Below are 15,274 nucleotides of genomic sequence, written 5' to 3' on the forward strand. Positions count from 1 at the left end.
GCCAATCAGAGAGAAGAAGCAACATGAAACAGCCAATGAGAGACGTGAATGACTATGAACCAGCTAATCAAAAAGTAAAAGAAATTTGAAACAGCCAATCAGAGAGGAGAAAGAACAAGAAACAACCAATCAGAAAGGAAAAGCAACATATATCAGCCAATCAAAGGGAAGGAATATGAAACAGCCAATCAGAGCAGAGAAGAAACAGGAAACATTCAATCAGAAAGGAGAAAGAATATGAAACAGCCAATCAGACAAGAGAAGAAGCATGAAACAACCAATCAGAGAGGAGAAGAAACAAGAAACAACCAATTAGACAGGGGACATAACATGAAATGTCCAGTCAGATAGGAGAAGGAACACATAACAGCCAATCAGAGATGAAGAGGGACATATAACATCCAATCAGAGAGGAGAAGCCACATGAAACAGCAAATTAGACAGGAGAGATAACATGAAACAGCCAATCAGAGAGGAGAAGGGACACGAAACAGCCAATCAGAGAGGAGGAGGAGCATGAAACAGACAATTAGAGAGGAACAAAAACATGAAACAGCCAATCGAAGGGGAGAAAAACATGAATCAGCCAATCAGACAGGAGACGGAACATATATCACCCAATCAGAGAGGAGAAGGAACATGGAACAGCCAATCAGAGAGAGGAAGGAACAAGAAACAACAAATTAAACAGGAGAAATAATATGAAACAGCCAATCAGAAAGGAGACGGAATTTGAAACAGCCAATAAGAGAGGAGAAAGAACATGAAACAACCAATCAGAGAGGAAATGGGACATGAAAGAGCGAGTCAGAGAGGAGAAGGAATTTGAAACAGCCAATCAGAGAGGAGAAGGGACACGAAACAGCCAATCAGAGAGGAGGAGGAGCATGAAACAGCCAATTAGAGAGGAACAAAAACATGAAACAGCCAATCGAAGGGGAGAAAAACATGAATCAGCCAATCAGACAGGAGACGGAACATATATCACCCAATCAGAGAGGAGAAGGAACATGAAACAGCCAATCAGAGAGGAGAAGGAACATGAAACAACCAATAAAGAGGAGAAGGAACATATATCACCCCATCAGAGAGGATAAAGAACATGAAGCAGCCAATTAGACAGGAGAGATAACATGAAATGGCCAATCAGAGCGGAGAAGGAACATATATTAGCCACTCAGAGAAGAGAAAGAACATATAAGAGCTAATCAGAGGGGAAAAGAAACATGAAACAGACAATCAGAGGGGAGAAAGAACCTGAAATAGCCAGTCAGAGAAGAGAAGGAACCTGAAACAGCCAATCAGAGAGGAAGGAACAAGAAATAACCATTCAGACAGGAGATAAAACATGAAACAGCCAATCAGAGAGGAGAATGACTATGAAACAACTAATCAAAAAGTAAAAGGAATTTGAAAAAGCAAATCAGAGAGGAGAAAGAACATGAAGCAACCAATCAGAAAGGAGAAGAAACAAGAAACAGTCAGTTAGAGAGATGAACTATGAAACAGTGAATCAGAGAGGAGTAGGAACATGAAACAGCCAATCAGAGAGGAGAAGGAATTTGAAAAAGCCAATCTGAAAGGAGAAAGAATATAAAACAACGAATCAGAGAGGAGAAGGGACATGAAACAGCCAATCAGAGAGGAGAAGGGACATGAAACAGCCAATCAGAGAGGAGAAGGAATTTGAAAAAGCCAATCAGAGAGGAGAAGGGACACGAAACAGACAATCAGAGAGGAGGAGAAGCATGAAACAGCCAATTAGAGAGGAGCAGACACATGAAACAGCCAATGGAAGGGGAGAAAAAACATAAATCTGCCAATCAGAGAGCAGACGGAACATATATCACCCAATCAGAGAGGAGAAGGAATATGAAACAGCCAATCAGAAAGGAGACGGAATTTGAAACAGCCAATCAGAGAGGAGAAAGAACATGAAACAGCCAATCATAGAGGAGAAGCCACATGAAAGAAGCAAATTAGACAGGAGAGATAACATGAAACAGCCAATCAGAGTCAGAGAGGAGAAGGAACATGAAACGGCAAAACAGAGAGAAGAAACGTATAACATCCAATCAGAGAGAAGAAGGAACACATAACAGCCAATCAGAGAGGAGAATGAAAATATAACAGTCAATCAGAGAGGAGAAGGAACAAGAAACAACCAATTAGACAGAAGAGATAACATGAAATGTTCAGTCAGACAGGAGAAGAAACACATAACAGCCCATCAGAGAGGAAGAGGGACGTATAACATCCAATCAGAGAGGAGAAGGGACATGAAACAGCCAATCAGAGAGGAGAAGGGACATGAAACAGTCAATCAGACAGGAGAAGGAATTTGAAAAAGCCAATCAGAGAGGAGAAGGGACACGAAACAGACAATCAGAGAGGAGGAGGAGCATTAAACAGCCAATTAGAGAGGAGCAGACACATGAAACAGCCAATGGAAGGGGTGAAAAAACATAAATCTGCCAATCAGAGAGCAGACGGAACATATATCACCCAATCAGAGAGGAGAAGGAATATGAAACAGCCAATCAGAAAGGAGACGGAATTTGAAACAGCCAATCAGATAGGAGAAAGAACATGAAACAGCCAATCATAGAGCAGAAGCCACATGAAAGAAGCAAATTAGACAGGAGAGATAACATGAAACAGCCAATCAGAGTCAGAGAGGAGAAGGAACATGAAACGGCAAATCAGAGAGAAGAAACATATAACATCCAATCAGAGAGAAGAAGGAACACATAACAGCCAATCAGAGAGGAGAATGAAAATATAACAGCCAATCAGAGAGGAGAAGGAACATGAAACAGCCAATCAGAGAGGAGAAGAAACGCATAACAGCCCATCAGAGAGGAAGAGGGACGTATAACATCCAATCAGAGAAGAGAAGGAACATGAAGCAGCCAATTAGAGAGGAGCAGCCACATGAAAGAAGCAAATTAGACAGGAGAGATAACATGAAACAGCCAATCAGAGAGGAGAAGGAACATGAAACAGCAATCAGAGAGGAGACAAAACATGAAAAAGCCAATCAGAGAGGAGAAGGGACATGAAACAGCCAATCAGAGAGGAGAAAAAATATGAATCAGCCAATTAGAGAGGAGAAGGAACATGAAACAGCCAATCAGAGAAGAGAAGAAACCTGAAATAGCCAATCAGAGAGGAGAAGGAATCTGAAACAGCCAATCAGAGAGAGGAAGGAACAAGAAAAAACATTCAGACAGGAGAAAAAACATGAAACAGACATTTAGAGAGGTGAATGACTATGAAACAGCCAATCAGGGAGGTGATGGAATCTGTAACAGCCACTCAGAGAGCAGAATTAGCATGAAAGAACCTACCAGAGAGGAGAAGGGAAATATAACAGCCAGTCAGAGAGGAGAAAGGATATGAAACTGCCAATCAGAGAGGAGTCGGAACTTGAAAATGCCAATCAGAGAGAAGAAGCAACATGAAACAGCCAATGAGAGACGTGAATGACTATGAACCAGCTAATCAAAAAGTAAAAGAAATTTGAAACAGCCAATCAGAGAGGAGAAAGAACAAGAAACAACCAATCAGAAAGGAAAAGCAACATATATCAGCCAATCAAAGGGAAGGAATATGTAACAGCCAATCAGAGCAGAGAAGAAACAGGAAACAGTCAATTAGAGAGGAGATCGAAAATATAACAACCAATCAGAGAGAAGGAACCTGAAACAGCCAATCAGAGAGGAGAAGAAACAAGAAACAACCAATTAGACAGGGGAGATAACATGAAATGTCCAGTCAGATAGGAGAAGGAACACATAACAGCCAATCAGAGATGAAGAGGGACATATAACATCCAATCAGAGAGGAGAAGCCACATGAAACAGCAAATTAGACAGGAGAGATAACATGAAACAGCCAATCAGAGAGGAGAAGGGACACGAAACAGCCAATCAGAGAGGAGGAGGAGCATGAAACAGCCAACTAGAGAGGAACAAAAACATGAAACAGCCAATCGAAGGGGAGAAAAGCATGAATCAGCCAATCAGACAGGAGACGGAACATATATCACCCAATCAGAGAGGAGAAGGAACATGGAACAGCCAATCAGAGAGAGGAAGGAACAAGAAACAACAAATTAAACAGGAGAAATAATATGAAACAGCCAATCAGAAAGGAGACGGAATTTGAAACAGCCAATCAGAGAGGAGAAAGAACATGAAACAACCAATCAGAGAGGAAATGGAACATGAAAGAGCGAGTCAGAGAGGAGAAGGAATTTGAAACAGCCAATCAGAGAGGGGAAGGGATACGAAACAGCCAATCAGAGAGGAGGAGGAGCATGAAACAGCCAATTAGAGAGGAACAAAAACATGAAACAGCCAATCGAAGGGGAGAAAAACATGAATCAGCCAATCAGACAGGAGACGGAACATATATCACCCAATCAGAGAGGAGAAGGAACATGAAACAGCCAATCAGAGAGGAGAAGGAACATGGAACAGCCAATCAGAGAGAGGAAGGAACAAGAACCAACAAATTAAACAGGAGAAATAATATGAAACAGCCAATCAGAAAGGAGACGGAATTTGAAACAGCCAACCAGAAAGGAGGAAGAACATTAAACAACCAATCAGAGAGGAAATGGAACATGAAAGAGCGAGTCAGAGAGGAGAAGGAAGATGAAACGGCTAATCAGAGAGGAGAAGAAACATATAACATCCAATCAGAGAGAAGAAGGAACACCTAACAGCCAATCAGAGATGAGAAGGAACATGAAACAGCCAATCAGAAAGCAGAAGCCACATGAAACAGCAAATTAGACAGGAGAGATAACATGAAACAGCCAACCAGAGACGAGAAGGAACATGAAACAGCAATAAGAGAAGAGAAGAAACATGAAAAAGCCAGTCAGAGCGGAGAAGAAACAAGAAAAAGTAAATTAGAGAGGTGAAATATGAAATAGCCAATCAGAGAGGGGTAGGAACATGAAACAGCCAATCAGAGAGGAGAATGAATATGAAACATCCAATCAGAAAGGAGAAGGAATTTGAAACTGCCAATCACAGAGGAGAAATATCATGAAACAACCAATCGGAGAGGAGATGGAATATGAAACAGCCAATCAGAGATGTGAATGAATATGAAACAGCCAATCAGAAAGGAGAAGGAATTTGAAACTGCCAATCAGAGAAGAGAAAGAACATGAAAAAAACAATCAGAGATGACAGATCATGACACAGCCAATCAGAGAGGAGAAGAAACATGAAACAGCAATTAGAGAGGTGAACACCTAACAGCCAATCAGAGAGGAAATAGAAAATATATCAACCAATCAGAGAGGAGAAGGAACCTGAAACAGCCAATCAGAGAGGAGAAGAAAGATGAATTATCCAATCAGAGGGGCAAAAAAAACATAAATCAGCCAATCAGAGAGGAGACGGAACATATATCACCCATTTAGAGAGGAGAAGGAACATGAAACAGCCAATCAGAGAGGAGAAGGAACCTGAAACAGCCAATCAGAGAGAGGAAGGAACAAGAAACAACCATTCAGACAGGAGAAAAAAACATGAAGCAGCCATTTAGAAAGGTGAATGACTATGAAGCAGCCAAGCAGAGAGGAGAAAGAACATGAAATAACCAATCAGAAAGGAAAAGAAACATATATCAGCCAATCAGAGAAACGTAACATATATCACCCAATCAGAGAGGAGAGGGAAGATGAATCAGCCAATCAGAAAGGAGATGGAACCTGAAACAGCCAATCAGAGAGAGTAAGGAACAGAAACAACCATTCAGACAGGAGAAGAAACATGAAACACCAATCGGAGAGGAGAAAGAACATGAAACAACCAATCAGAAAGGAAAAGAAGCATATATGAGCTAATCAGAGAGACGGAACATGAAAAAGTCAATCGGAGAGGAGAAGGGACATGAAACAGCAATCAGAGAGGAGGTGGAGTATATATCAACCAATGAGAGAGGAGGAGGAACATGAAACAGCCAATCAGAGAGGAGAAGGAACATGGAACAGCCAATCAGAGAGGTGAAGAAACATGCAACAGCAATCAGAGAGGAGAAGAAAGATGAATTATCCAATCAGAGAGGAGAAGAAACATGGAACAGCAATCAGAGAGGAGAAGAAAATATGAATTATCCAATCAGAGGGGAGAAGGAACATGAAACAGCCAATCAGAGAGGAGAAGGAACATGGAACAGCCAATCAGAGAGGAGAAGGAACATGGAACAGCAATCAGAGAGGAGAAGAAAAATGAATTATCCAATCAGAGGGGAGAAGGAACATGAAACAGCCAATCAGAGAGGAGAAGAAAGATGAATTATCCAATCAGAGGGGAGAAAAATATGAATCAGCCAATCAGAGAGGAGACGGAACATATATCAGCCAATCAAAGAGGAGGAGGAACATGAATCACCCAATCAGAGAGGAGAAGGAACCTGAAACAGCCAATTAGAGGGGAGTTTGAATCTGAAACAGCCAATCAGAGAGAGGAAGGAACAAGAAACAATCATTCAGACAGGAGACAAAACATGAAACAGCCAATCGGAGAGGAGAAAGAACATGAAACAACCAATCAGAAAGGAAAAGAAACATATATCAGTCAATCAGAGAGACAGAACATGAAACAGCCAATCAGAGCGGAGAAGAAACAAGAAACAGTCAATTAGAGAAGTGAACTATAAAACAGCCAATCAGAAAGGAGAAGGAATTTGAAACAGCCAATCAGAGAGGAGAAAGAACATGAAACACCCAATCAGGGAGGAGAAGGAACAGGAAACAGCCAATCAGAGAGAAGAAGAAACATACAATTGACAATCAGAGAAGTGATGGAAACTGTAACAGCCAATCAGAGAGCAGAATTACCATGAAACCTAACAGAGAGGAGAAGGAAAATATAATAGCCAGTCAGAGAGGAGAAAGGACATGAAACTGTCAATCAGAGAGGAGTCGGAACTTGAAAATGCCAATCAGAGAGGAAATGGAAACTATGACAGCCAATCAGAGAGGAGAATTAACATGAAACAACCTTACAGACACGAGAAGGAAAATATAATAGCCAATCAGAGAAGAGAAAGGACATGAAACTGCCAATCAGAGAGCAGACGGAACTTGAAACAGCCAATCAGAGCGGAGGAAGAACATGAAACAGCCAATCAGAGAGGAGAAGGAACATGAAACCGCCAATAAGAGAGGAGAAGGAACATGAAACCGCCAATAAGAGAGGAGAAGGAACATGAAACAGCCAATAAGAGAGGAGAAGAAACATATAACAGCCAATCAAAAAGAAGAATGAACATATAACAGCCGATCAGAGAGGAGAAGGCACATGAAACAGCCAATTAGACAGGAGAGATAACATTAAATGGCCAATCAGAGAGCAGAAGGAACATATATCAGCCAATCAAAGAGCAGAAGAAACATGAAATTGCCAATCCGAGAGGAGAAAAAACATGAAACAGCAATCAGAGAGAAGACGGAACTTGAAACTAGAGAAGGAGCATATAGCAACCAATCAGAGAGGAGCAAGAACATGAAACAGGCAATCAGAGAGGAGAAGGAACACATAAGAGTCAATCGGAGAGGAGATGAAGCATGATACAGCCAATAAGAGGGGAGAAAAAACATGAAACAACTAATCAGATGGGAGAAAAAACATAAAACAACCAATCAAAGAGGAGAAGGAACAAGAAACAACCAATCAGACAGGATAGATAACATGAAACAGCCAATCAGAGAGTTGAATAATTATGAAACTGCCAATCAGAAAGGAGAAATAACATGAAACAATCAATCAGAGAGAAGACGGAACATGAAACACCCAATGAGAGAGGAGAAGGAACATGAAACAGTCAATCAGAGAGGGAATGAAACATAACAGTCAATCAGAGAGGAAAAAGAACATGAAACATCCAGTCAGAGAGGAGAAGGAACATATTGCAGCCAATCAGAGAGAAGAAATCACATGAAGCCAATCAGAGAAGGGAAAGGAAATGAAACAGACTATCAGAAAGTAGAAGGCATAAGAAACAGACAATCAGACAGGAGAGTTAACATAAAACAGCAAATCAGAGAGGAGAAAAGGAACACATAACAGCCGATCAGAGAGGAGAAGGAACATGAAAGAGCAAATCAGAGAAGAGAATGAACATGAAACAGCCAATCAGACAGGAGAGTTAACATGAAACAGCCAATCAGAGAGGAGAAACAGAACACATAACAGCCAATCAGAGAGGAGAAAGAACATGAAACAGCCAATTACAGAGGTGAACTATGAAACAGCCAATCAGAGAGGGGAAGGAACAAGAAACAATTAATCAGACAGGAGAGATAACATGATCAGATAGGAGAAGGAACATTAAACAGCCAGTCAGAGAGGAGAAGGAACAAATATCAGTCAGTCAGAGAAGATAAAGAACATGAAACAGTCAATCAGAGAGGAGAAGAAACATGAAACAAGTCAATTAGAGAGGTGAACTATGAAACAGCCAATCAGAGAGGAGAAGGAACATGAAACAGCCAATCAGAGAGGAGAAGGAGCATATAACAACCAATGAGAGAGGAGGAGGAACATGAAACAGCCAATTAGACAGGAGAGATAACATGAAATGGCCAATCAGAGAGGAGAAGGAACACTTAAGAACCAATCAGAGTGGAAAAAAAAAAACATGACACAGCCAGTCAGAGAGGGGAAGAAACAAGAAACAACCAATCAGACAGGAGAGATAACATGAAACAGCCAATCAGAGAAGTGAATGAATATGAAACAGCCAATCAGAGAGGAGAAAGAACATGAAGCAGCCAATCAGAGAGGAAAAGAAACATATAGCAGCCAGTCAGAAAGGAGAAGGGACATGTAACAGACAATCAGAGAGGAGAAAGAACATGAAACAGTCAATTAGAGGGCAAGGAACATATATCAGCCAATCAGAGAGGAAAACCTGAAAGATAAAACGCTGATTAGTACTGTGATATTAATATTTCTTTTTTATGTGATTAAGTCTAATTAAAACGGACAGGTATGATTTAGTTTAAAGTCTCTGTACCTGATTTTTGCCGTCTTAAAATCTGAAAACAGGAAGTACTTCATTTTAAATTGTTTGCACTGGTCCAAACTTATTCCTCACTTACCTTATTCAACACAGTGTGTTTATAAGTCCTTTTCACCACTCTGCTGTCACAGTAAAGCTAACAACAACTAGCCTGCTAACAGTGCTCTTTGTGTCTGTTTAAGGGCGATCGCGGGCAGCCTGGACCCAGTGGACCTCCGGGAGTAGAGGGATGTCCCGGACTGAGGGGACAGAAGGTAAGGACAGCCAATCAGAGAGGAGAAGGAACAACCAGCCAATCAGAGGAGAATGAACACGAAAGAGCCAATCACAGAGGAGAAAGAATATAAAAAAAGGCAGAGGGGAGAATGAACATGAAATAGCCAATTAGAGAAGCGAATGAACCTGAAATAGCCAATCAGAGAGGAGAATCAATACTAGGTGTGGTTAGCACTCCGACTCTTCTGAATCCTGTGTCTAAAATGTACTAAATGTAAACATAAATGTGTCATTAGGTTAGAGCTACATTTTTCATGTTTTGATAACAGTAAAAATGTGTCTTCAGGGTTACAGAGGCCTCCGAGGAAACAGGGTGAGTCACATTTATCCATAATAATAATAATAATAATAATAATAATAATAATTATTATTATTATTATTATAATATCACATGATCAAATATAATACACATAGGTGTAACATTCACTTTTACACAGGGAGAAGATGGAGAGGATGGGCTCAACGGGGTCAACGGAGAACAGGTAAAACTTCTCTGTGGTACACAATTGTACTTCTATTCTGGAGTACACAGAGTATATCTATACTGTAGTGCACTGAGTACAAACTAGTACCTCTGTTCTGCAGTACATAGTAATACATGCTAGCACACAGAGTACACAGTAGTACTTCTCTAAAGCAGTAAACTGTATGTGTTCAGGGCGTGTCAGGGAAAGAGGGAGCTAAAGGAGCCCCAGGACGACCTGGAGATGCTGTGAGTAACTCTACATTACCACATGTACTAATAAAATTTACTACTACTACTGCTACTACTACTGACAATACAGCTACTACTATTACTACTACTACTACTACTACTACTACTACTACTACTACTACTACTACTACTACTACTACTACTACTGTTAAAAGTTTACTGAGGTGTAAAATGACACGTTTTAAAGTGCTCTACAGGAATCTGCCTCGAGCCCATAGTTGCCCTCTGTCCTCACACTTTGATTGACACCTCTGATGTCCTGTAGGGAATCCCTGGACTGAGAGGAGAGGCGGGATTCAAGGGTCAGAGAGGGCTGCGTGGAGACCCCGTGAGTACTAGCTTTAATACCAATACCATTACTACTACCAATACTATCATACTACCACAGTTTTAGTACTGTGCAGTACTGTTTCTAATCAGGACTAGGACAGTTCCAGGTCAAAGCCGCATAGTTTCAGATGAGGAAAAAGCAGAACTATTGGTAACAATTTATGTTAGAAACAAAATCATAAATCACACCTTTATGAATGAAATATATTCATAAATGTCCTAGTTTAGTCCTGGTTTAGACCTAGTTCAGTCCTGGTTTAGTCCTGTTTTAGTCCTGGTTTAGTCCTAGTTTAGTCCTAGTTTAGACCAGGTTTAGTTCTGGTTTAGTCCTGGTTCAGACCTGGTTTAGTCCTGGTTAAGTCCTGGTTTAATCCTGGTTCAGACATGGTTCAGTCCTAGTTTAGTCTGGGTTTAGTCCTGGTTTAGGCCTGCTTCAGTCCTGGTTCAGTCCTGCTTTAGTCCTATTCATTCCTGTTTTAGTCTTGGTTCAGTCCTGGTTCAGTCCTGCTTTATTCCTGGTTCAGTCCTGGTTCAGTCCTGGTTCAGCCTTGGTTCAGTCTTGGTTCAGTCATGGTTCAGTCCCACTTTAGTCCTGGTTCTTGACCTGGTCTTGTGTTACAGGGAGCACCAGGAGCTGATAACACAACTCCAGGACCCAAAGGAGACCCTGGAAACCCAGGATTACCGGTGAGACATTTGTCTGTGACCTTAAAGACAAATCTTTAACCATGTCTGTTTAATCCATCAGTCGTCTGGGTCTGATCCAACTTTGACTTTTGTCATTGATCTTTAACCATGTTCTAGTCATTTCTTGTCATTGAGCCTCTGAAGTTGCTGTAATTATTCATGTTTGAGTAATCTTTAATGTTTTCATTTTGTCAATCTACCCCCATTTTCAGCTCCACTGGTACACGCCCACTGTGACGTACACCTTTCCTTTTCCAGTTTTATTTTCTTAATTGGTAGGATTCTGTACCGTTGCGTAGTAATTTTGGTATAATTGAAAAAAATGGCTGCTCATTACAGGACTCCCTAAAACCTCGCCACTTAGGGCTAGGATCAGTCTTAGGTTTAGGACCAGATAAGCATAGGGTTTGGGGAGATGTTTGCTAACCAAGTCTTGGCAAAACTGAGTAGTAATTCTTGAAATGATAAATATAAATATTAGCTAACTATATTACTATCTAGTTATATTACTAACTAATGAATCACAAAAATACCATGGGCTCTGAACCATAACATTTGCTATATTTACAGCTGCAGATTATGAAACAAACTCACACTCCAGGGAAACACAGAACGCAGCAGTTCATTTGCTTTGATTGACATTGAAATGCAGAGAATTCAGAAAGTCCCATGTCATTACTTAAGTGTGAACCTGTGACCTCTAACCTTCAGGGAGCCCCCGGAGGAGACGGACGATCCGGAGAGAGCGGGACAGTGGGAAACCCGGTGAGTCCAGCTGAGCGCTGCTCCCTGTGCTCCACATAGTGTAGGGCAGCGTCATCTGTATGTATTTACATCAAAACTGTGTTTGATGCTCTAAACCAAATTTCTTTGTTCTCTTTGACAACGAAAACAGAAATCTTGAACATTACTGTTATTATTAGTCAGCCCAGAAGAAACGTGTAAAACAGCTCTTTGAACGTTTAGTGAATGTTTATGTATTAGGTACATCAAATGTGCAGAAATGTCACTTTATGAACTTCACATGTACAAAAAGTTAAATGTAAGTCTAAACATGGAGCAGAGGAGGCCCATAGGGTGCAGAGGATGTCATAGTTTGGTTCTGTTCTGTTTTAGTCCTGGTTTAGTGTGTGTGTGTGTGTACTGGGAGGGAGTAGAGGAGGTCCTTAGGGTCCAGGGGATGTCACTGGTCACTGTGTGCTTGTGTTTTCAGGGTGCTGACGGCAGGCGAGGACCTCCTGGAGAAAAGGTAATTCGTGTTCATCACAGCAGAATTTAATCTGGATCCTCCATGGTACCAAAGGTCAGAGGTCATCTTGATACAGAAGTTAGGCCATGTCCTGATGCCCACACTCCGCACTACACACTTCAGTGACGTTTGTGAGGAGCGTGAGTGCAGAAGGGCACAGGGCTGAAACAAAAGAGAATTAGCACAGTCTTCACTTCACATGACAGTGTAGTGAACGTGGTAGAGTAAACACACAGTAAACACACCGTAAACACACACAGTAAACACACAGTAAACACACAGTAAACACACAGTAAACACACTGTAAACACACACACTAAACACACAGTAAACACACAGTAAACACACAGTAAGCACAGAGTAAAAACACAGTAAACACACAATAAACACACAGTAAGCACAGAGTAGAAACACAGTAAACACACAGCCTATTTGAATCGTCTGCTGAACTGACCATAAACAAGTCAGATCTGTGTTACAGTTTTCATAATATCATTACCTGGACAGTGTGTGTGTATATATATATATATATATATATATATATATATATATATATATATATATATATATATATATATATATATATATATATATATATATATATATATATATATATATATATATATATATATATATATACATTTGAGATTTGGCCTGTAACATGTAGCAAAGCATGATTATGCAAGGCTCATTGTGCAAATTGTTTTCCAAATGCATTAATTAAATTCATAATGAATTTATAAAATTTCAGTTAAATAAACACAGCAGAAAAAGAAAAACATTGAACAAGGTTTACCCTTACCTATTTTAATATAATTTGGTCATGTTCAGCAGGCCAGATTAATAAACCCAAAGGGCCATGTGTGACCCCCGGGCCATAGTTTGCTCATGTCTGGTTTAAAATGTTACCAGTTTAACTCTTAAGCCATTTCTAAGTTGCTAATTGGCTGCAAGTTGCAAAAGTCTGCATTGCTCCACACTTACACTGATGCAGTATGCAATATTTAGTCTCACTATTCATCTGTGCAGTATCTAGTATCAGTATCAGTACTAGTTTGAGTATCAACGGTATGTTTCAGTACTGGTTTATTGTTTAGTATGTGAGACTTGTGAGGACAGTAGATCAGAGGCGTTTCTGACGGGGTCTCCTTAAACCTGGAGGTCTGAGAACAGTTCAACTGTTCAAAGATGTTCTGTAGAAACATCTGAAACAACAGCTTCAGAAAGGTTCCTGTCCCTGTGTCTCTGTGTCCTGTCAGACCTCGGCGATATATCAGCCGTGTTCATGTATTTGTATGGTGTATTTATCATTCAATTTGAATATAAAATGTTTTATGTGAATACAAGTAAATGTAACGTATATCTGTGTTCCCAGGGAGCAACCGGAGCTCCAGGAGACGCTGGACCCACAGGGACACCTGGAGCCTCAGGACCCCAGGTAAGAGGAGAGGACGAGGGGGTCAGAGGTCCGGGGTTAGAGGGGCTCCCAGGTCAGTGGGAGCCAGAGGGGGTTAGAGGAGAGTGCCAGAGGTTAGAGGGACAGAGGGTCAGAGGGTCAGAGGTTAGGGGAGTCAGAGAGGAAGGGAAAACAGGGTCAGATGGATTCAGATGGGGTCATAGTTCATAGAGAGGGGATGGTGTTGATGTTGGTGTTGTGTATCTCCAGGGCCCCTGAGGCGTGATCGGGGTCATATGGGTCGTTGAGGGGCTAGAGGATTAGAGGGGGATCAAAGGGCCAGATGGGGTCAAAGGTCATAGGAGACGGGGTCATGTTGATAACGGTGTTGTGTCTCTGTTTGTCTTCAGGGCGTCAGAGGAGTGAGGGGTCAGCCAGGTCTCCGAGGACCCCAGGGTCTGCCCGGAGCTCAGGTGAGACTTATTCATGCTTCAGTCCTTCAGAATCCTCCTGCTCCTCTCCTCTTTCCTCTCGTCACTCTCCTCCTCTCCTTCCCCAATCCTCCTCTCCCTCCCTCCCTCCCTCCCTCCCTCCCTCCTCCTCCTCCTCCTCACCCCCCCTGCTCCCCTCTCTTCCTCCCTTTCCTTCTCCTCTTCTTCTGTCCTCCTCTTCTCTGTTCCTCCCTCCTCCTCCTCTCCTCTCTCCTCTCCGCTCTCTCTGCTCTCTTCCTCTCCTTCCCCTCCTCTCCTCCCCTCCTCTCCTCCTCCTTTCCTCCTCTCTGCTCTCTTCCTGTCTTCCCTCTCTCCTCCTCTCCTCCCCCTCTCCTCCTCTCTCTTCCTCCCTCAGCCTCCTCTCCTCCTCTCCTGCCCCTCTCCTCCTTTCTTCTCCCTTCTTCTCCTCCTCTTCTCTCTTCCTGGCTTCCTCTCCTCCTCCTCTTTGTTTCTGTGGACTTTAGACTTTGGTGTAGATAAATTATGTTAAATATTGGTGATGTTTCAGGGAGGACCAGGAGCAGCTGGAGGTCCAGGTCTGAGTGGGAGACGAGGCGCCAACGGACAAAAGGTCAAACACACACACATACACACAACTACAGCAACAACTATGCACACACACATGCACAACTACACTAACAACTATGCACACACACACACACACACACACGTTTGACTAAAGTGTGTTTCCTCTGGTGGCAAAAGACGAAGTTAAAATCTGTCAACTGGACAAATCGTTGTAGGAGTGAAGACGTTTCGCTGCTCATCCAAGCCACTTTTTCTGTTCTACAACGATTTGTCCAGTTGACAGATTTTAACTTCGTCTTTTGCTATGGATCAGACCTGGACAACTGAGGGTTTACACAGATATGTTTCTTCTGGTGTACAGGGACAGCCCGGAGAGCCTGGAGAGCAGGGAGTCCCCGGAACCCAGGGCGCCCGAGGACCCCCGGTGAGAGAGCATCTGGGTTTAGTTAGAACAGGTTTAGCCCAGGTCTAACTAACCTGGTTTATTATGAGTTTAGTCCAGGTTTACTCCTGGTTTACTCCTGGTTTAGTTCTGGGTTAGACATGGTTTA

At 41.9% G+C, this 15,274-nt stretch overlaps 1 protein-coding gene across 1 annotated transcript in view; it reads left to right on the forward strand.

Moving 5' to 3' along the window:
• col6a4a (collagen, type VI, alpha 4a) overlaps window positions 1-15,274 on the forward strand; it is a 68,172-nt gene that overhangs the window by 33,343 nt on the left and 19,555 nt on the right. The window contains exons 19-30 of the mRNA XM_055227630.1: window positions 9,234-9,305; window positions 9,614-9,640; window positions 9,765-9,809; window positions 9,986-10,039; window positions 10,308-10,370; window positions 10,994-11,059; window positions 11,771-11,824; window positions 12,273-12,308; window positions 13,684-13,746; window positions 14,115-14,177; window positions 14,704-14,766; window positions 15,085-15,147. Coding sequence (XP_055083605.1) covers window positions 9,234-9,305; window positions 9,614-9,640; window positions 9,765-9,809; window positions 9,986-10,039; window positions 10,308-10,370; window positions 10,994-11,059; window positions 11,771-11,824; window positions 12,273-12,308; window positions 13,684-13,746; window positions 14,115-14,177; window positions 14,704-14,766; window positions 15,085-15,147 — 669 coding nt within the window. The remainder of the gene's footprint in view (window positions 1-9,233; window positions 9,306-9,613; window positions 9,641-9,764; window positions 9,810-9,985; window positions 10,040-10,307; window positions 10,371-10,993; window positions 11,060-11,770; window positions 11,825-12,272; window positions 12,309-13,683; window positions 13,747-14,114; window positions 14,178-14,703; window positions 14,767-15,084; window positions 15,148-15,274) is intronic.

This window comes from Periophthalmus magnuspinnatus, chromosome 16 (assembly GCF_009829125.3).
Source record: "Periophthalmus magnuspinnatus isolate fPerMag1 chromosome 16, fPerMag1.2.pri, whole genome shotgun sequence".
In the NCBI taxonomy this organism is placed as follows: Eukaryota; Metazoa; Chordata; class Actinopteri; order Gobiiformes; family Gobiidae; genus Periophthalmus; species Periophthalmus magnuspinnatus.